The sequence below is a fragment of the Lissotriton vulgaris genome, chromosome 9 (genome assembly GCF_964263255.1).
Source record: "Lissotriton vulgaris chromosome 9, aLisVul1.2, whole genome shotgun sequence".
Taxonomy (NCBI): domain Eukaryota; kingdom Metazoa; phylum Chordata; class Amphibia; order Caudata; family Salamandridae; genus Lissotriton; species Lissotriton vulgaris.
Window position 1 is genome coordinate 72,092,742 of NC_141697.1, and position 22,308 is coordinate 72,115,049.

At 48.8% G+C, this 22,308-nt stretch overlaps 1 protein-coding gene across 3 annotated transcripts in view; it reads left to right on the top strand.

Annotated features, from left to right (window-relative positions):
• The window catches only part of PCNX1 (pecanex 1), a 580,339-nt gene that overhangs the window by 501,155 nt on the left and 56,876 nt on the right, over positions 1-22,308 (top strand). For all 3 annotated transcript variants that reach the window (XM_086937052.1, XM_086937051.1, XM_086937053.1), the window contains exon 32: positions 12,818-13,092. In XM_086937052.1, the coding sequence (XP_086793178.1) occupies positions 12,818-13,092 (275 nt within the window). The remainder of the gene's footprint in view (positions 1-12,817; positions 13,093-22,308) is intronic.

A 22,308-nucleotide genomic window follows, 5' to 3' on the forward strand; every position in this document is an offset into this window, starting at 1 on the left:
GACTATATAGCAGCAGTGCAGGGGCGGAGGAACACATACATGTCAGTGAAAAAGCTGAGGGAGCTCGAGTTGCCCTACGCCTTGCTATTTCACTCTCGCCTCCACGTAATCTCAAAATACGGTGCCCGATTCTTCGATGCTCCTTCGGATGTCTGGGACTGGTTAGAAAAGTCAGGTCAATCGAGGGGGGCACGGCCCCCGAGCTCAGAAGACGGTGGATGGCAGGAACAGCATTCGAGGAGACGCCGGAAGAGAGGAAGCAGTCATGGCCCGGGCCCTGCTGCGACCAGTCCAGAGAAGCGGAGAATGGAGCGACAAGACGCACTTGATGCGGTTGCGACCTTAGGAGTGGTGAATGATGCCAGCCGCATAGAATTCCAGCTACGCCGAGATACAGACACCAGTGGCTCCTCATCCCCGTCCACGGTGCTTTCCAAGGACATGAACATGCCGGTGGTGTCGCCCCAAACAGCTGACCAGCTCATGTGACTGACTAGTGGTCCGCAAAGGCCCAGTAGGGGCCCTGCCCCGGAGTACACTGTTTAATGTATCCTTTATACACTGGTGATGTACTTGATGTTGTACCGGAAGGGGAGGAGGGGGTTTCCTGGCACGTATGCGCATGCTGATACAAGCTGACATTTGACGAGGTACATGAGAGTGGGGCTGCTGGCCAGTAACGGAAAGCGCTAGACGCTTGCCCGGTTCCTGGGCTCCGCCTCCGCTGGCCCGCAAGGGCCCTACGCACTTGCCCGCATTAGATCCCCTTTGCGTTTTTTTTTTTTTTTATACATCAGGGGTCTGAGACTGGGGCGGGATTTGGATTGGGTTGTTGGCAGCACCCTCACTCAGACAGCCAACTGAGCTGACTTCCTACCTCTCTTGAGGGCGGATCTTGCTGAAGTTTGGACGTACGCCCCATCGGGCCTCGCCCTTTAAGTTACAATGTTCTTACTAATTGTTTACTCTTTAACATGCAGCATATTCCACCCTACCCCCCCCCCCCCCCCCCCCCCCCCCCCACTCTCCTCCCAGATGCTGTACATTGCCTCCCCTGGAGACGCTCCCCTGGCAACGGGAGGCCCCGACTTAAGCAGACACATGACGCACACTAATATACTGACATGGAATATCCAAGGCATGCACACACCGTCACAGCGCTATTCAGTTTTCTCCTACCTGCAGCGACATGGGGTGGGGATCGCCCTTCTCCAGGAGACACACATGACACAGGCCGAGCTTGATAAACTCCGCAGGCGTTGGCGGGGACAAATTCATGGCACCACCTTCTCTGCGCATGAACGCAGCACACTGATATGGGTGAGGGCAGGTGTCCCATTCATTTGCAAAGACGCAAAAGTGGACCCAGAGGGAAGGTATTGCCTACTGCAAGGAAAGTTAAACGGTCAGGAAATCCTGCTGGGATCACTCTATGCCCCAAATTCTGACCATCCCTCATTCTTAGCGGCACTGAATCAAGTACTACACCCATATGCCCGCCTCCCCTGGTTGTTAGGCGGGGACTTTAATATGGTACTGGATGTCGGACTGGACCGCTCCTTCCTCCCACTCCGAGCCACGACGGTGTCGTCCAATGCGCAAGTGTTTAGAGACTGGCTCACACACTGAGAGATACAAGATTTCTGGCGTGTGCAGCACCCCACGGACAGGGTGTACTCATACTACTCTTCTGTGCATGACCTGCGTGTCCGGTTAGACCGGATAGTTGGCACCCAGTCGCTGCTACCCTTGCTTGCCGAATCAGACTACCTGGGGAGAACACATTCTGATCATAACCCACTACGGCTTAGACTTAACTGGGAGGCGGACCGCTCACCAGTGCCTACGTGGAGGCTGCAGCCTGCTGCGCTTGAGGATCCCGAGTTCCGATTCTTGTTGGGCACTGCTGTCCTCGACTACTTTGAGATTAATGAGGGGTCTGCAAGCAGCGCTGCGATGAAATGGGACGCGCACAAAGTAGCCATCCGGGGACACTGCATGGGAGCATCGTGGAACATACGCAAAACACTGTCCACTTCACTCATGCGCTTGGAAAATGAGCTCCTACAGTACGAGAGGGAGGGCAAAGGGACCGGGGAACACGCACGCACGCTGAGCGACCTGCACGCTAAACATTCAACTCTTATAGAACAGCTGCGGTGTCATAACTATGCAGCGCACACAGCTCGAACACACGGCAGAGCGGATAGAGCTGGCCAACTACTAGCCTGGCTGATACAAAGAGAAGGCCGGGGTGCTCCCATAGGAGCTCTTCACACGGCAGAAAGGGAGGTGGTATACACGCAGCGCGAGATACATTGTGCCTTGGTTAAACACTACACACACTTGTACAGGGCTCATTGAACCGGTCCCAGACAGGCACCAGAACATTTTTTAGACTCGGTCACCTTGCCTGTGGTCTCAGAGGAACATCAGGCCATCCTTAATACACCCCTCACGCTGGAGGAGGCGCGAGATGCGATCGAGGCTCTGGCAACCAGGAAGACACCGGGGCCCGAATACTGCAAGGCTTACAGAGACACCCTGGCGCCCTTACTCCTACACATGTATAACGAAGCAATTGATGAGGGCTCACTCCCCCCGTCCATGCAGGAGGCCTTCCTGGTCTCATTACCCAAGCGGATAGAGATCCCACAGCACTGGGCTCATACAGGCCATTAGCAATGCTCAACGTAGACTACAAAATCCTGGCAAAGCTACTTGCTGAAAGGCTAGCGCCGGTGGGTCCGCACCTTATACATGCTGACCAAAATGGTTTTGTGCTGGCACGGTCCACATCTTTGAATCTTAGGCAGTTCTTCGGAATAGCGGCTGAGGCAACAAAGCAGTGGCCCAGAGCAGGATGCCTGGTGCTCGATCTGGAAAAGGCTTTTGACTGCCCAGAGTGGGGGTATTTAGCCGAGGTGTTGATGCACTTTGACGTGGACTTATTACAAATGGTCGACCTTCTCTACAAAAACCCTGTAGTACGCGTGCGGCTGGGCCCCTACATCTCTGATGAGGTGGCGGTGGGCAAGGGCACTAGGCAAGGTTGTCCCCTGTCGCCCCTACTGTTTGCGCTGGTGATAGAGCCTCTGGTGGCGGTGTTGCGGCAGACCTTGGACGCGGGAATCCCCCTGGGAGACGCAATACACCAGGTTTCGCTTTACGCTGACGACCTGCTGGTATTTGTGCGAGACGTGAACTGCATACCGGAGCAGCTGGCCCAACTGCTGAGTCAGTTCGCAGAAATCTCGGTGCTTCGAGTAAACGTGGCCACGTCCTGTTTATACGCGTTCGACAGCGGGGTGGGGGACCCGGAGTACTGCCTGGGGGGCACGAGAGTCCAATGGAAGGCTGATACTTTTAGCTATCTGGGGGATCCAGATCTATCGTCAACCAGCTGACCTGTTCGACGGAAACCTGGGAGGGGCGGTGACTGCGCTCAGATCTCAGATAAGCTTCTGGTCCACGCTTCCAATCACGGGCAGAGTAGCCCTTGCCAAAATGGTCATTCTTCCCAGGCTCCTCTACTACTTTGTCAATCTGCCACTATTTATTTTGGCCCCCTTCTTCTCAAAGCTCAACACGGTCCTGCGGGACTTCATCTGGGGCGCATCCCGATATCGGCTAGCGCTGACGAAACTGTTTCTACCAACGGACAGGGGAGGACTAGCCGCCCCTTGTTTTGAGCACTACTACCTGGCTGCGCAGTTACAATGGATTGCCCGCTGGTTGGCAGATAGGGGTAGGGAAGACACTGCTACGATCGATCCGCCATACTCTTTGTGCCGTGTCACCAAGCACTTTAACCCGCTGACGTGCCTGAGAAGCCCGCCCCGCTCCTACTGGTGGTGGCGTACAAATGTTTCCGTAGAGCCCTGTTCCTCACTAAGTGCTCCCGTACGCGCCTGCTATACCTTTGGAGGGCTCTCCAGGGAGTGGAGGGGCCGTCACGCTTCCCATGTTGGGGCAGTGGAGAGAAGCTGATATCCAGACACTGGGCGATCTTTTCAGGGATGGAGCGCTAGTGGCCTATGAGACACTGGTATCCGAGGATGGGCTACCCCCTGAGGGTTTCCTGCTGCATTTCTCGCTTGTAGCACAGATGGCGGCTAGATGGGGAGACATGGCGACAGAACCTGAACAACACTTAACCATACAATACACGTTATGGGGAGGGGTAGGCACCTGGTCCGTTGGTTTGCCGCAGCGCTAAGAGCTCGCACAGAGTTCAGCTTGGCTCCGCTCAGAGGCAAGTGGGAACGAGACCTGGATCGGGCGCTAACAGATAAGGAATGGGAGAGAGTTCTTAAAAGCCCGGTGCGCATTCCTCGCAATATGCGCTTCCGCCAGATACAACTCTTCATCGTCCATAGAGCCTACCTTACGCCTGAGCTAATCAATAGGTACTTCCACCGCTCAGACGCGTCCTGCCCCAGATGCGATGAGTAAGACACAGGACTGGTCCACCTCTTATGGAACTGCTCTAGACTGGCAGATTACTGGAGCGCAATACGTGGAATACTCGAGAGGTGCACAGGACGCACCATTCCCTTTAGCTGGCCTGAGTACGTCTTACACCACTTCAAGAGGTCGCCCAAAGATAAAACGTCTTCCCGCTTCTTAGACGTGGGGTTGGTGGTGGCGAAGCGCCTCCTCACGAGGCGGTGGAGGGCGCGCAAGCCACCTGCTGCGCAGGCGTGGGTCTTTTTCCTTCAGGCGTGGGCCTGGGCGGAATGGATAGCCATACAAAGGGAGGGAACGACGGGGCTCCGAAAAGAACCTATGGCGGAACAATGGGAAAGCATGCTCACTGCCTTGCAACTGCCGGGGGGAGCTAGTGACTCGGTTGCTGTGGCGACCTAGGCAATGGCCTGAGGGGTTGGAACACAACGCGGGTTGATGTGCTGCCCGGATAACCTGTCATGCAGTCTTCCAGCCTTTAGACACGCGAGCTTGTGACACGTATTTGTCCACGGATGTAGTTGCACACAGGGACGGGCGCCTGGGGGGGCATGGGACAGGGGGGGATCAGCACACACGGATGTATGTGTTTTGCCGCTATTGTTTAGGGTTTTTTCTTGTTTAGCTATTAGATAAATGTCATTTCTAGGCGCAAGTCCATAGTTATAGGATCCACCCCATAGACACGATACTGTGCGAGATTGAACAAACAGATTGATATGAGCAAATGTTTAGGGCGCCGAACAGGGCCTTATCTGCAATTGTTTGGTATGTGCACATGTTCTTCATTCCAGAGACATTGTCAGCATGGCTCCAAGATTTCACTTTGTATCGATCTGTAAATCTTGACTGCTGTACCGGCATGGCCGGAATGTCATGACAAGCTGACTGTTATTTATACTGTATCTGGAAACTTTGAGAAATGCTAATAAACAGATTTGACAAAAAAAATACTCAGAAATATAGTGACACTCCCAGATGATGTGGAGGAACGTCCCCACAAGACCACATTTTCCTCTACACAATTCGGTATCAGACAGTCCCATGTGAACAAGATGGGGGCCCGTGACATAAACCCTGTGTAGTATTTTTTTATTGAACAAGTCGTAGCCTTGCACGAATGGCGACCACCTTAGGAGAGGACATAGCCGATAACAACTATATCTTTTGATATAAAAACAATTGTCCTCTGGTACTGCCTTACTGCTTGATCAAACTACCACTTTGGAGAGTAAGGTCAGCCCTCACTTTAACCTCTGTTATATCTCTGGGGATTGTGGACTCTGTACACACTGTAACTTACTTTGCTCCAGTATATATAGAGCCACTTTCTCACACCCCTAATAACTGATTTCGGCTCCTTTCTTTCTTTCCTTTCTACACCCTTCGGCGAGGACCCACAGCTCAACTCCCATATTTTGTTAGTTTTTCCCAACAACTCCAAAATCTCCTGGAGTGTACTAGGTAACTATTGGCCACTAGAAATGACTGAATTCCAACTGTGCTGCGACTGATGGATGCAGAATTTTTATGGATATTTTTAACCGCAAATTCCTCATCTTTAGAATATCTCTAGGGGCCAGACTGGATTATCTCCAGGTGTCAGAAGATTTATACAGCATTGCTTCCACATGTTGGTAGGCAAAGCTGCGCGCCCCTGCATTGACTTCCTTCTGCTCTGGACATGATGATGCAGCCACCCTTGCATATAGACTTTCTTTCCAGGCCATCCTTGGTGGATGCAATACCTAATTCCAACTTTTTCTTCATCAGTTGATGAGTTTTTTGTTCAATATTCTATTTGTTGACAGGGTTCAAAGGAATCATGTCCCCTCAGAAAACTAATGGGTTTAACTCTTGTAGGGACAGGGCCTCATGAGGTGTGACTGGTGTTTGGGTTCAGAACACAACTCAAAGTCCTGCAAGGAGTGTGCCTTTAGGAACCCATAAGAGATTTGGGAACTGGAAGTGAAGCTGTACGTTGCTGAACATAGAAAGAAGACATCCAACTTCTGCTCCCATTTAACCTATGTTGCAGACTTCTTACTGTTCTTTGGGGTGTTCTTGCAACAGAACTTCATTTGCAGTTCTAGTCTTTAAGTAAGCAGAAGCTTAAGAAGGCTAAACGCCATTCGTCCCAGTCCTGCCACTCTTATCTATATATTATTTCTGAGCAGAACTCGTCTCAGCCTCAACCAGCTCATTCCCAGACAGTCCAGTCTGATTCTAACAGAACCATTCCTTTAGCTCAGAGCTGCACCCCAGCGCTTCAACAGCATTTAAGGTCAAATAAGCCTTTGGAGATGACAGTGGAGATGAGGGAGGTTATTTTCCCCCACACTATCATCATGATCGTTTCTATTTGGACCCGTAGGAGGCTGGTTGGTTGGACACTGGGTTGTGTTCTCCCCTGGGCCAACAACAGAAGAGAGTGTATGCTTTGCTTTGGTACTGAGATGGGAGGCAGAGGGGTTAGATGTACAACCCGGGAAGTCAAAATTAATCACTGACAGAGGTATGCAACCTGGAAAAACGTTGTCAGAGCTTTTACTTACATTCAATGAAGCCCTGAACAACACCCTTATTGGCTCCTAGTTTAAGCTTTCTTCCTGTCTACCAGTAAACAAGTAGATTGCCAAATGCCACTGGCCAGCGCCAGGCAACCCTGACTTACACAAGAACGTTTGATGGGTCAGGTCTCCATCAATAGAGTGAAACCCAATTCATTCCCTATGACTCCCTTTGTTGGGGAGTGGAGACGAATCGAGTGATTTTGGGAGCAGATTTTTCCCCAGTTAGCTTTACCCTCCAGTCAGTCAATGGCATCTGTTTGCGAGGTATATATTCCCACGCTTTATGGAATTTAGTTGGCGATATCTTGCTGGCAGGCACTGAATTTCAGACCAACCTTGTTCAAACCATCCAAGGTGGTCAGTATACCACAAAATATATTATCTGTTTTGGGGTGGACACGACAGGATGATTGGGCAGAGCAGTTGTGGTTCTTCAGCAGCATGCTTTGAGATCCGTTGGTTTCTCTGGTGATGTACAAGCCTCTCTGATGGGCACGTCATTCAAAGTATCTCACCTGTTTGGTGAAAAAGCAGATTCAACTGGGGCACGGCACTTTCCTTAGACCATTCTACCCCTGAGAGACATTATCCTCAACAGTTTTGCCCCTTTCAAGGTTACTTCAGAGGGGTAGTTTGCCAGCAATGTCTAGGCACACCACCTCTGCAACAGGCATCACAGTTCTTTCAAGGGTGGGGGTGAAGACAAGCAGACAGTGCCCAGGCCTCCAGGGGTAAAACACTACCAGTCTTCCACCCCTGCGGCATCAGCCTCCAAGCCCTTAATGGCACACAACCACCCTGTGGGATGCAAGATCAGACATTTTCTCCAACAGTGGCGAAATAGAACATCCGTCAGGTAGGTCCTTCAGATTGTTGAGTAGGGCTGTATTCTGCAATTCCTCCTAGACTTGGTGCATCTCCGCCCACATCATATTGTCTTTCTGAGGAGCACATGTCTATCTTGCTCCATGAAGTGCAGACTTTTGGCCAAAGGAGCCACATAGAAGGATTTGGCCCTGAACTGGCTGTTACTCCTGCTATTTCCTCTTGCCAAAGGAGAATGGAGGCTTTCGTCCTCTTTTGAACGCCTTCTTAAGTAATGAAAATTAAAAAATGTTCAGTATGGCCCAGTTTCTGTTATTGATTCAACAACTGGATGGTATCTTTGGACCCCTACTTTCATGTATTCATCCTGCAGGCCCACAGAAGGTGGTTCAAAGTGGGCAAGGAGTCATTTTTTTTTTTTTTGTAATGGGTATTTTGTGCAATATCAATGAGTATAGCAGAGATGATAGGAAAATGTTAATAATAACAAATAATGCCTAAAGAAGAGCATTTTTTCAATTTACTGTGCTTCCTCTTGGCCTCACCCATGCCCCTCAGGTGTTAACAAAAGTGATGGTGGTGGTTGAAGCACACCTTCATAAGTTAGGGATTTCGGGTTTCACCTACTTTAATTGGCAATTGAAAGCATATTCGTCACAGTCGTAGTGCTCCTCCACATGGCATCGTACCTCTTGACATTGTTGTGATTCACTGTTAACATGCCAACGTCACATCTGACCTCTTTGCAGAGGCTCCCTTTCATTGTAGTTGTCCAGGATACAGTACAATTTAGCATCTTCCCTCGACTACAGAGAATTCAGGACTTTTGGGCTACAATCCTGACATTTCAGCCTCGGTCCTAATGTCTTCGTGAAAGTGGGTTCAAGGCTTCTGTGCCTCTTGGCTTACTGCCTTCTGCTCGGCGATTATGCAGGGTGACATATGAGGGGTCTGCAGTGAAACCCGAAGTCTTATTGGGCCTAGCATCAGGCGAACCAGTCTGATTCCATCCAGGCTTTGGATAATGCAGCAAAAGATCTGCAGTTGTGGCTGCTATAGCTCAGTTGAGGCCAGTGGCAGACCCCTCTTCTTGCTCCACCCAGAGCTGACGGTATGACAAATGTGTTGCTTCTGGGATGGGTATGTCATCTGGGAGAGGTGGAGATCAGAGGAGACTCCTCTCAGGCAGAGACCTGTCTCCTCATCAACTTGTTGAAGTTGCAGGCCTTTCGTCCGCCACTAAAAGCCTTCTTACCATCCATCACAGGGAGGCTGGTTCCGGTTCTCATGGAAAATACCACAGCCTTGTAGTACTGCAACATTAAGGGTAGGGTTAGGTCTTTGGTCATCTAACTGCATGCACTTCATATCTGAACCTGGCTGGAGCACCAGGGCATTTCACTGGTCGTGAACCACCTGGCAGGACCTTTGAATGCAAGGATGGACAGACTCCGCTGGCAGTGCTTGGCAGTTCACAAATGGTGATTGCACACCAAATGGGTACAAGACATCCTCCAGTGATGTGGAGAACACTGGCTAGATCTTTTTGCCACTGCTGAGAACGCACAGTGTCAAAACACATGTGCACTGGAGTTTCCAAGAAGCCTCTCTCTCTGAGATGCATTCCCGATAAAGTGGAGCACGGCACTTCTATATGCCTTTCCTTCGCTGCCTCACCTACCTAAGTTTCGAAAAAGATCGGGAACAGACCAGGCCCAAGTCATCCTAGTGCTGCCGGATTGTGCTAGGAGAGTATGGAATCTTCTGAGCATGAGCATCTGTCCTCAGATCAAGATATCCCATCCAGAGCATCTCCCATTGCAGCAGCTGGGCAGAGTCATGGGCCCGAACCTGCGCATTCCACACCTCCATGTATGGAAATTGAGTGGCAAGGGTTTGATCTTCCTACCAATGTTGTGGATACCATGCTGGCTGCCAGGCATCCCTCTACAAAGTCTGTATAAGCTGTTCAAAATAGTTACTGTGCTCCAAAGAAACATAGATCTTCCATGAGCTTTCTGTTAGTGAGATCAGGGGTGAAGGAAGTCTAACTACTGGTTTGTTGCTTTGCAGGATACAAATCCTCATATCTCCATATTGTTGGGCTCTATTGGGTTCTCCAGAGATGCAATCTTTTAGGTCTAGGAAGGACAAGAAAGTGAATAATCATTTACTGGTGATAAAATTCATATTTTCTGGAAAAGCCCATTTCTTTGAGTTGTTCTTGTTCAAGAGTCATATCCCATACCCATAGCTTGGGTATGGGATAAGGAAGTTGGTCAGGTGTGGGGCATTCAAGGATCGACTTGACAACAACGCCCACAACAGCAAGGAACTTTTCAACATCATCAAGGAATTTTCCAATCCCTCATCCAACTCCAACGACATCACACCCTCTCAAACCCTCTGCGACTCCCTAGCCTCTTTTTTCCACAACAAGATTGCAGACATCCACAACAGCTTTGACAACCAACCCGGAAACCATCCCACCCTACCATCTGCTGACCATCTTCCCCCCATGAACATCCTTAACGCCTGGAACCCAATCTCCACTGAGGACACCATCCGCCTGATGAATTCCATCCACTCAGGATCCCCCACAGACCCATGCCCTCACCACATCTTCAACAAAGCAGACTCCGTCATAGCACCGCACCTCCGAGACGTCATCAACTGCTCCTTCAACTCTGCCACCTTCCCGGAAGACTGGAAACACGCTGAACTCACCGCCCTTCTGAAGAAACCCACTGCTGACCCCACCGAACTCAAAAATTACCGCCCCATCTCGCTTCTTCCATTCCCGGCCAAAGTCATCGAGAAAGCCGTCAACAACCAGCTCGCCGCCTTCCTCGAAGCCAACAAATCCCTCGACCCCTCACAATCTGGCTTCCGAGCAAAACACTGCACTGAGACCGCCCTCATCGCAGCAACAGACGACATTCGAACTCTACTGGACAATGGAGACACAGTCGCCCTCATCCTCCTCGACCTCTCTGCAGCATTCGACACAGTCTGCCACAACACCCTTCTACAACGCCTCAATAACATCGGAATCCAAGGAAAAGCTCTTGAATGGATCACCTCGTTCCTCACCAGAAGAACCCAGAGAGTCCGCCTTCCTCCATTCAAGTCCGAGGCCTCTGAAGTCATCTGCGGCGTACCACAAGGATCCTCACTCAGTCCCACTCTCTTCAACGTATACATGAGCCCCCTCGCGGCCATCGCACGCCAACACAACCTCAACATCATCTCTTACGCGGACAACACTCAACTGATCCTTTCTCTCACCAATGACCCCAGCACCGCCAAAACTAACCTACACGAAGGAATGAAAGAAGTTGCCGAATGGATGAAACAAAGCCGTCTGAAACTGAACTCAGACAAAACAGAAGTCCTCATCTTGGGTACATCCCCCTCTGCATGGGACGACTCCTGGTGGCCGGAAGCCCTCGGAAAAGCACCCATCCCGACAGACCACGCACGGAACCTTGGCGTCATCCTGGACTCTTCACTCTCAATGAACAGACAAGTCAACGCCGTTTCTTCATCCTGCTTCAACATTCTTCGCATGCTCAGAAAAACATTTCGCTGGATCCCCTCCGAAACAAGGAAAACAGTCACCCACGCTCTGGTCACGAGCCGACTGGACTACGGAAACACCCTCTACGCGGGGACTACCGCAAAACTCCAGAAGAAACTCCAACGAATCCAAAACGCCTCAGCCAGGCTCATATTAGACATCCCACGCAACGAACACATCTCTGGTCACCTTAAAGACCTCCACTGGCTACCCGTAAATAAGAGGATCACTTTCCGACTGCTTACCCACGCACACAAATCACTCTACGACATCGGACCAGATTGCCTCAACTCACGACTGTCCTTCTACACCCCCCCCGCCAACTACGTTCTTCCAGCCAAGCCCTCGCCACTGTTCCTCGCATCAACAAGACCACCATGGGAGGCCGATCCTTTTCATACCTGGCTGCTAAAACGTGGAACTCACTCCCCGCTTACCTTCGCCTCACCCAGAACCACCTAGCGTTCAGAAAACAACTTAAAACGTGGATATTTGACAAGTAATCCTCCCCCCCTTCCTAAGCGCCTTGAAACCCTCTGGGTATGTAGTGCGCTATACAAATTCTATGACTTGACTTGACTTGACTACTTGGGGTTGTGGCAGGGGCAGACAGTCCCAAAGAAGGTAATCTGCTGATAGTTTGAAGTAGAAGGAATCTAAACATTGGACTTCAGAACACTTAATCCTCTGCCCAGTATCACCACTTGGTTGGTTTAAAGCACTTTCCTCCATTATCAATGCACACCCAACATGCCCAGCTCACCTGCAGCCTGTTTTGAGACCTGAGCAGGTGAGGCAGCCAGTAGATGAAAAGAGCAGAAGGAGGAACCAAAGTGAATTGGATTATTCTGCACATTATCTTGCTTAATATTTTTGTTTTGAAATTCCACTGATTCATCCCAGGAGGTAACTGAAGAAACGAATATTTGATGGAAGAGTGCTTGAGTATTTACGCGTCCTAACAGTCAATTTTTATTAGACTACAACTATGTTTCCTGCAAAATTCCAAAAAGGTTCTGAGCACCCAACAGCACAAATATGGGTTGCAGTGGAACCATTTTTTTTCCTTGCAAAGCCAAGTTGAATTGTGTTTTATAGATTCCCATTGTGCACTTGTTGACATACCCAAATTGAATTTTGTTTTACAGAAACCCACTATGAACTTGTTGACCTAGCCAAGTTGAATTTTGTTTTAACGAAACCCACTGTGCACTTGTTGGCAACTCTATCTTTAATCGATCTCTGTATGTGTCTAACTGGAAATACTCATGTTTGTGACTTTACATTTTTGGGGGGGATTTTACCAAATCTTTTCTGACATTAATTGAAAACACACTATCTGTAACAGGCTCATTGTGTTATTGCTACACAGGTGAACAAGGAGTGTGTACGAGGCTTATGGGCTGGACAACAGCAGGAGCTGGTCTTCTTACGAAATCGGAACCCTGAACGAGGGAGCATCCAAAATGCCAAACAGGCTTTGCGGAACATGATCAACTCCTCCTGCGATCAGCCAATTGGTTACCCTATCTACGTTTCACCACTTACTACTTCCTATGCAGACAGTCATGAACAACTCAAGGGAATTCTTGGGGGTGCTATCAGTTTCGGAAATATCCGGAATTTTATAGTGTCTACTTGGAGTAGGTGGGTTACTGAGTTTTCATTCTATAAACATTTACCACAAAAACTATATCATCCGTGTTAAACTGAGAATATTTAACTGAACTATGTAGGTTGTGTTTGAGCATGAAATAAATGCCTTCTAATTTTTTTAATGAATTCGCATTTGGAGACTTTTACAGTATTTATAATTGATTAGTGTTACCATGGTTTTAGACTTATGCAGTAAGTGCAAAATATGACTTTTCTTTAACACTTCTGAAATACCCAAGCACTGGAAAAAACCTGTACATTGTTCCACTCCTTCCTTTCTTAAAGCCACTCTCAACTTTTGCTTTGCAGCTGTAAATGTTGACTACAAGCAGCACTCTCAATAGTTTTCTCACAGTGCTCTTTAATGTAGATTTACAACGTTTACGCAATCTGTTTTTGTAATTCAGAATGGGATGTTATACCTATGCCTACAATGACCATAGTTTCTTTCTTTACCCATTATTGGGCTTCTGATATTTTTTTTTCATCGACATATTTGCATGATAAAATATGGATTTAAACTTTTATAACAAGATCAATGAAAATTACATTCCCACTCCCAAGTAAAGATTTGTTAATTTTGTAATATGCACATCTTATCTCTGCAGGAAAAAGTGAAGACCTCATAGTTTCTATTTTAAAGAATCTTCTCCCTACAACCACTTGTGACCCAAATGCCATTTGACATTGCTGCTTCACATTTAAAAACACGTATAAATTATGAATCCCAGTGAGTCTTCTAAACAAAGTGATAGCATCTAGAAACGGGTTTTGAATGTGAAGAGATTTAAGTTGCAGGTGTGTAATTGGAAGTTATTTCTGAACACCATGAAATAATGCAAAATTGGTTGAAGAGATTAATTGGAGTAGGAAACAATATTTTCTTCATATTGTTTGTGCTGACATTCTAATTAGAAGCGTTTTTTTGTAGAAAGCAGGCAGAGATACATTTGAATGTGAGCCCTAATCTTGGAAGGTTAAACTTCATTCTACCAGAAAAGGTTTTGGCCCCAAAAAAATGCTAACCTTTTTCATTTGTATTTCTATGCCTCGTTAAAACATTCTTCAAATTCCTACTGTTGAGATAACCATTTTGGCTTATTAAACAGTTTGTCTGCACAAAGAATTGGTGAGGAGGAGTTTGCTCCATCGGCTAAAAGACATCCTGGTATATTAGAAATATTGGGATATTAGACACTCCTGGTTTTTGAACAATCATCTGTTCCAATGTTGTTAGTCCAATGGCACTAGCAGAGAGAGAGACGGTTTCAAGACCCCTTACTGCCGATTATCCAATATGGTGGATTTCATAAATGATAAAAAAAATTATTTTTGATGAAAATCTGACTATTTTTTCCAAATTGAGGACAGCATATTGAATGAAAGGGATGATAGGAAAAATACATAATTCCATATGTCTTACAAATCCTAAAACATTACGAATTTTGAGACCAGTATGTTTTAAACAAGGTATTTAGCGTACTGATTTCCCATTTTAGAAGAGATGCACTGTAGTCTGTTAATTGCCATTTGTACAGCGCAAGAAATTGTGGAAGGACAGTGAACCAAGGAGCTGAACAACACTGTTGCGCAAAACTAATGTACGTGATTGAGTTCATATGCCAGACTGATGATCCAAGCAACAGAGAAGGTCTTTACAGTAAGACAGGGGGGTCATTAGAAGATTAAGAGGCTAGAGAAGGGGTTGGGGATGTTGTTAAATGTTAAATCAATTTGTTAAGCGCGCTAACACCATTAGGTTTCTTGGCGCTGTACAGAGGGAGTCGGGAGGAGAGACAGAAAATAACATAACAGAGGAAGAGACTAGTGGTAGGCTACCGTAAACAGATGCGTTTTGAGGGAGGATCTGAACGTGGAGTAGGGGGAGAGCAACCTAAGAGAAAGAGGTAAGGAATTCCAAAAAGACGGGGCTGAGAAAGAAAACCTAAGACCACCGTGTTTCTTCCGCTTGAATCTGGGGACAGAAAGTAAAGCCAATTGGGAAGACCGAAGGGTACGGGAAGGGACATAAGGATGAAGCAAGGAAGAAATGAAGGAGGGGCCAAGACCAGTGAGAGATTTGAAAATGATGCAACCGAGCTTAAATTTACAGCGGGCAGAGACCGGGAGCCAGTGGAGACTTTTTAGGAGAGGTTGGACATGCTGATCTCTAGGTTGATGGTAGATCAAGCGAGCAGCTTGATTTTGGATCAGCTGGAGTCTCCTGAGTTGGTATGCAGGAATGCCTACATATAGCGCGTTTGCATAGTCAAGCCTAGACATGACTAGCGCAAGCAGGGCCAAAGTAAGGGCATCGATGGTAAGTAGGCGGGACCCTATCCATCTCCTCCTCCATAGTAAACAATTGGGGGTATTAAGTGGGGTGGTGGAGGTTTAATAAAAGGGACAAAAAGTATTTGTATGATCTGAATAAAGAAAAGATACTCAAGATAAATTCTCTAGACAAAAGGCTCCCACAGAATGGTGTTTACATCCTAGTGAGTGACACATATATAGTTTAATTCTTGGAAGCTGTGTGTTGGGCAATGTTTCTCCAGAAAAGATTTTCACGTCACTTTTTCATACTGATGGCCTGCATCCAAGGTGTAGGAAGCAAATTTGGTCATGGTTAGAAATGGCTGCAATGTACGTCTTACCCATCTTGCAGTTGTAAAAGTGACATTTGATATTTTCTTATGTCATGGCGACAGAGGCGATCCAACGTGCATTTTCGAAGAGTTTTCTTGTTTCGGAATGCAAGGCAGGCCGAACAGGAGTTCTCATGGTGGTGTGGTGACAAACAGAGGTTGCATACTATGTGGAGGTCAGATCTCGGATACTTGGCCCAACAACTAGGACGGAATCGGAATGGAGTTCTTTTCCGCAATGGGAACATTCTTGACCTGAGCAGTTGGGACTTGATGCCGTTAGTTTGACACGGAGTCAAAGGTATACAATGGTGGAAACCACCTAGAATGCTGAATTGTTTGTAGATACTGACGAGAGCATGGATCAGAGGACCCAGTGAGAATACCACAAGACTTCGAACCGGAGCTGTGGGCAACACGTCTGAACTCGACAATGGAGGAAAAATAATCTTAACAGTTGAGCCGATGCCCATTCGCCAAATCACTAATTGGTGGAGTCACTAGACCTTGTGACTCAAAGATTTCCTTTTAAGAAAAACAAGTAGTGAACGTCTGGGCCCAACACTAGATAGCGGAAGTATGCACAGCATGTTAATCTATACCACTACATACCACAAACAGATGCTTACAGGGTAAGTAACCTTGTCCTTTTCTGTCAAAACTCTCAGTGGGCAGATATGGGACCCACAACCACAGTTTTCTGATTGTGAATGATGCATGTTGGTGACAGACACAAACAAAGCTTGCCTTAAATAGTCATGCTGGTGCTGTGTTTAAGATGGTCTGTAAGCCCATTTGAGATCGCGCTACCAAGCTCACCATTTCCAAGGTTAGGAAGGAGTCACAAAAGCAGTCCCTGGCCCAGTCAAGGACGCTGTCACGCATCCACTCCCGGGTCCAATCTCAAAAGTGCTCCACATCGAGATCTAAAAGTTCAGGTAAGTCAAAGAAACGCAAGTAACACGAGAAATCAAAGGACGATCCTCCCTCGTCCTGCCATTATAGGCACTCAGTCACACAATGCCCCGGGTACCTCTAGACCTTGAAGATGCTCTATGGAGCAGACTCCACAGGTGCTCCTGCTCAACCTTGTCCACCCTCGGGGGACAGCCACAGCAGATGAGGTACGTCATCTGAAGGAGGCTATTAGTCATCTTTGGCAATCCCACATCTTGTGAGACCTATGCTGCAAGCTAGACCCTTGACCTTGAAGTCACTGATGGCAGACCTTGACTCAATTTTTATCGGATTCATATGCTTGACCTCTGCAGTCTCCACTGTTATTTAACTTATTCTGAAGCTGTTCGAGTTTTATGATCAGGATGTTGAAGGGGATGTATTTTATGATGAGGACAATGTTTTTGATGACTGACAAGGTGCCAGTGAGTTGGATCTCTCCCCAGACTTCGATTTAAACTCGCCTAATCCTGTGGCCACAGAAGTCTATTCCTCCTTTACAACTCATCAGAAGAGCAGCTGAAGTTCGCAACCTGCCAGTGAAGGAGGTGAAGACAAACATGTTGATAGAGGTTCTTAACCTAGCACCTACCACTCAGGAAGCTCTGCTTCCTTGCAGTGAGGTCCTAGTAGATTGTGGATACCTGGTCCAAAAACAGGATCTTGCCCACTGGTCAACAGACAGGTGGCTAGACAGCACAGGCCCACTCCCAGTGATCCAGACTTTCTGATACAACATCCTACCTAGCAATCTAGATGGTTGGCACAGACATCATCCAGGTGCTAGAATCGCAGCTCTTTTCCCACTAATTCACCTGACCTAGAATCCAAACAGATGGAAAAATTTCCCAAAGTCGTTTTTTCCAGTGCCAGTATTGCTTTGCAATCCATCAATACCTTGTGCCTCCTGGGACATCTTTCACACACCTTGTGGGACAGAGCACCAGAGTATTATCAGCTCTTACCAAGGATATTAAACATACCCTACCGCATCTGATCCTTCACAGCCAAGATGCTGTGAAATATACAATCCGTTCTGGCCTGGACACAAGACACTGCTGGCTAGGGCACTCTGCACCAGCATGGTGCTCAGGCGCCATGCCTAGATCCACTCCAAAAGTTTCTCCATGGGCGTTCAGCAGCCCATCATGGACACACCCTCCGATGGCTTAAAACTTTTGGGGCAAAGCTGAACTAAGCCTTCAAGAAATTTATGGAGAGCAAAGCCACTACTACCTCTCTGGGCCTAGATCAGCCATTTTGGCAGTTTATCTACCAACGCCCTTTACAAGATACGAGCAGGGGAAAGCTGCAGACGCACCACCAATATGTCCTGCTGCTGCTTGCTTATGAATCATGCCAGTTGACACATGGTCCCTGCAGTGCAGCACCAAGGCAACCTGTCAGACTTCATCCATGTGTCGAAGGGGACTACGAAAGATCTACAGTGGTGGCTGCTTAACTGTAATTGGACAGGTGGCAGGCCTTCTCCCTACTCCACCCAAACCTAATGGTTGTGATGAAGGTTTCTTTGCTGGGTTCCGGGGTTCATCTGGGAGAGGTGGAGATGAGAGAAGATTCTGGTCTCTGGACGAAACTCCACTCCAAATCAACCAGTTTTAGTTGAGTGGTTTGCTTGGCACTGAAGGTGTTTCTTCCAGCCATCAAGGGAGGAACAAGTGCAGATTCTCATGTACACAACACCCATATGTTACTGCAACAAACAGTGTAGAGTGGGTTCGTTGGTCCTGTGCCAAGAGGCTCTTTGCCCCTGGAAGTGGCTGAATACTCCAAGCATCTCCCTGATTTCCCAGCACCTGGAAGGGTCTTTAAACGCCTTGGCAGGTGCCTAGTGGATCACAATGCCAGTTACACTTGGACGTGGCACAGGGCATCTTCCAGCAATGGTGAGAACCTTGGCTCTGTCTGTTAGCCATCGCAGAGAACGTGCAGTGTGCAAACGTCTGCACGTTAGAGTTCCCAAAGCCGGTCCTCCTTGCGAGACACCTTCCATCTATTTTAAGGATCTGGATTCCTTTATGCCTTTCCGCCCCTCCCTCTTCCGCCCAGAGTGCTGAAAAAGTTAAGGACAGAATATGCCCAAGTCATCCAAGTGTCTCTGTAATGGGCAAGGAGAGTATTGTGCCTGGAAATTCTGCCCAAGAGCATTCATCTTCCAATCCAGCTGCTCCTTCTGTTGCAGCAGCATGGCTGGGTGCTGCACCAGAGCCCGCAAAACCCATACCTCCATGCATGGACATGGAGCTGCGACAGTTGATGGCTTTCGAACTTCCTCCTTAAGTCTTTCTGGCAGACTGGCACCTCTCCACTAAGTCTTTATATTGGGTAACCTAGAAGAAGTGTGTTGCCAGGTGTTCCCTGTCATGTTTAACCTGTAGAAGCAAGCTTTTCAGGCATCCTTTATATCTGTCTTTCATTGTCCCAGCAAGGAATTGCTGTGCCTACAGGTAAAGCTAATTTGTCAGCCCTTTTGGCCTTCTTGCTCTTACTGGATCAGCCATTCCCCAGTATTGGGGTGTCTTTCATATATTCACATGCCTGAATCATTCCCCGTTGTCGGAGTGGGGGTCCCATGGTACATAAAAAAGCAATAATTATGCACATAATGACTAAAAAACCTTGGTAACATAAAACCAGGAAGTAAATTAGCCCAAAGCTACAAGGAAAAAACTTCCACACCTATGACTATCCTAGGCATTATGTTCGAGGCATGTGGGCTGCTGAATTCATATCTGTGCATAGATCGCCGCCTAGTGTTGGGTCCGGATGATTGCACATTGTTGTCCTGGAAGAGTCTTCGAAGTATCACGAGATAGATGGCTCCTCCCCTGGACTACAGTGCGCATGGGCATCGCCTCCATCCCCAGATTGTTTTTTTCCGCCATTGGGTTCGGATGTGTTTCGGTTCCCTCTGTCGGAATCGATAGTTGTTTAACTTTCCTTACTTGAGACCAAAAGGTCTTTAGGATTAGCGTCGGTATTGTCCATCGTTCGGGTTTGTTTATTCCTCAGGTCCGAACACTTGCTGCCCTTCCGCGTGCTGTCGGCGCGGACGGGCCTACACGACGCTCCAGACTACTTAACATGGAACGAACTCCATTTAAGAGGTGCCCGGTGTGCACCTCAAAGTATTCACACCTCGACGTGCACCCAGTGTGCAACAAGTGTTTGTCGCCGGACCACGATGAGGCCAGGTGTATGGCCTGCTCCAAGTTCCGGTGGAAGGAGACTCTCAAGCTTCGTCGGGCCGCTAGGCTCCAGGCCCAGTTATCAGCGCCCCCGCCAGACAACATCTTCGAGGAAGACGTTGCCGACGACACCGTCTTACAAGTTTCGGACTCCAGCCCGGCGTCGGAAGATGAAAACTACGACGCGGGGGACGAGGAATTTGAGGAAGTCGTCGGAGAGGTAGGGGACGACGACGGGGCCATTGCCACCATGGAGGATAGCTCGGAGGAGGAGCATCCTCAGACTGACTCAGGGGTCAATGCCCATTATACGGCCCAGGTCGAGGGATCGCCTTCGGGCCTTACCCAAGACCTCAATACTCGTCCCTCGGCCCCGCCTCCGGGCCCGGCCACGGACATTGGTGATGCGCCACTCCCGGTGAAGAAACCGAAAGTGAAGCCGTCAGGGTCCACACCAACGGTATCGAAACCGAAAGTGAAAGTCGCACTGGTGGGACAGAAGGCTCCTGAGGCCTCAGCCCCTAAAAGGTCCAAGATGGCCGCCGACATCAAGAGCCAAGCCAAGATGGCCGACCCGAAGACCTCGGTGTCGAAGCCGAAGGCGAAGACGACCGACGCGGCCGCGTCGGCGCCGAAGATAGTCGAGGTCGATGACCCGAAAAAAGCCTTGAAGAAGCTTCAAGACGACGCATAAAGCTCTGGCTGCGCCGATTCCGGTCGTCAAGGCCAAGGGTGGTGATGCGTCGGCTCCGAAGACCGTGCCTTCGATCGCCGACCGTATTCCGGACTCGGGGGAATCGCTAGGCCCGGCCCAGCCCTCCCCGTCCTTAACCAAGAAGGTCACGGAATCCCTTCAACGTATTCGGAAGGACGCATTGGCTCCCGAACCGAAGGATGTGGTGCCGAAGCCTCCACAGAAACCGGCCAAGGCGCAGGCGCCGATCCGCTTCACGCTGCCGCCGAAGACGACGCCGAAGGCTTTCGCTCCAGGACATGGGGCTGGGGTGCCCTTGAAGCTGGTGTCGACGCCTAAAGCGTCATTGGTAGTGCCGAAGCCTCGGCTCCAGCCACTCGCGGACGAGGAGCGTCGAGAGGTTGTCATCGACGCCAACACGGGCAAACTCTCTCTCCTTAAGAGGAAAATTACCCCAGAGCCAGTGTTAGAACATTATCGTATTCCACTCAAAAAGAAGTTGGACTCTGCGGGTACTTCTGCCCCTATGGAGCCTGCATCTCCACAAGATCCAGAACTCTCACCAGCTCACTCCAATGCGGGGGAAGGTGACGGAGATGAGGAGGACGAGTACAATTATCCAGCGTACTCGGATTCAGAGGAGGTCAATGAACCTTGGTCTGCTGGAGGCGACCCTGAGGACCCTCAGTCAGGTCACGAACCCCAGCTTTTTGCAGCGAAAACTTCTCCAACAGAGGACTCTGCAGCCTTCAACGCTCTAATTGAGAGAGCTGCGGCTAATCATGATGTCGACCTCCATGCGGACCCAGTGGATGTCGATTTTCTGTTTGACACTTTCTCAGTGGCTGAAAAGTCGGTCAAAACATTGCCTATGCTCAAGGGAGTGCTGAAGCACGCGCCAGAGGTTTTCAGGGAGCCCACTCGGGCGCGAGTCAGCAATCCTCGTATTGACAAAAAATACAAGGCAGCGCCCACTGATCCAACGTACATCAAGGGACACTTGCCACTGGATTCTTTGGTCGTATCCAACGCACGCAAGCGGGCGAACTCGCAGACCACGGGTGATGCTCCTCCCCCAGACAAAGAATCGAAAATCTTTGAAGCCTCAGGAAAACGTATTGCTGCGCAGGCAGCTAATATTTGGCGCATTTCAAACACGCAGGCCTTACTTGCACGCTACGATAGGGCGCACTACGACACCCTAGAAACACTTCTGCAGCACTTACCTGATCAGTACAAAGAGGGAGCTGAAATGTTAATTCAAGAGGGGAAGCTAGTCACCAATGCTTCCATTAAGTGTGCACTGGACGTGGCTGAAACCGCCTCCAGGGCTATAAACACTAGCATGTTACTGCGTAGGCATGCATGGCTTAGAATATCAGGCTTCAAACCGGACATACAGACAACCATATTAAATCAAACAGTTAATCCAGACCACCTGTTTGGCCCTGAAGTGGATGCAACCCTTGAAAAAATGAAAAAAGACACGGACACTGCCAAGTCTATGGGGGCCCTCCAGTCCCAGCAGTTTCGGGGTGGTTCCTTTCGCCGCTCCAATAACAGAGGCACCTCAAGGGGTCAGGCATCGCAATCCACGCAGTACTATAAAAGCAACACCCAGACCTCATACACCAACAAGGGTAGAGGTGGTTACAGGGGCAACAACGTCAAAGGCAGGGGACGTGGAAACAACAGCTCC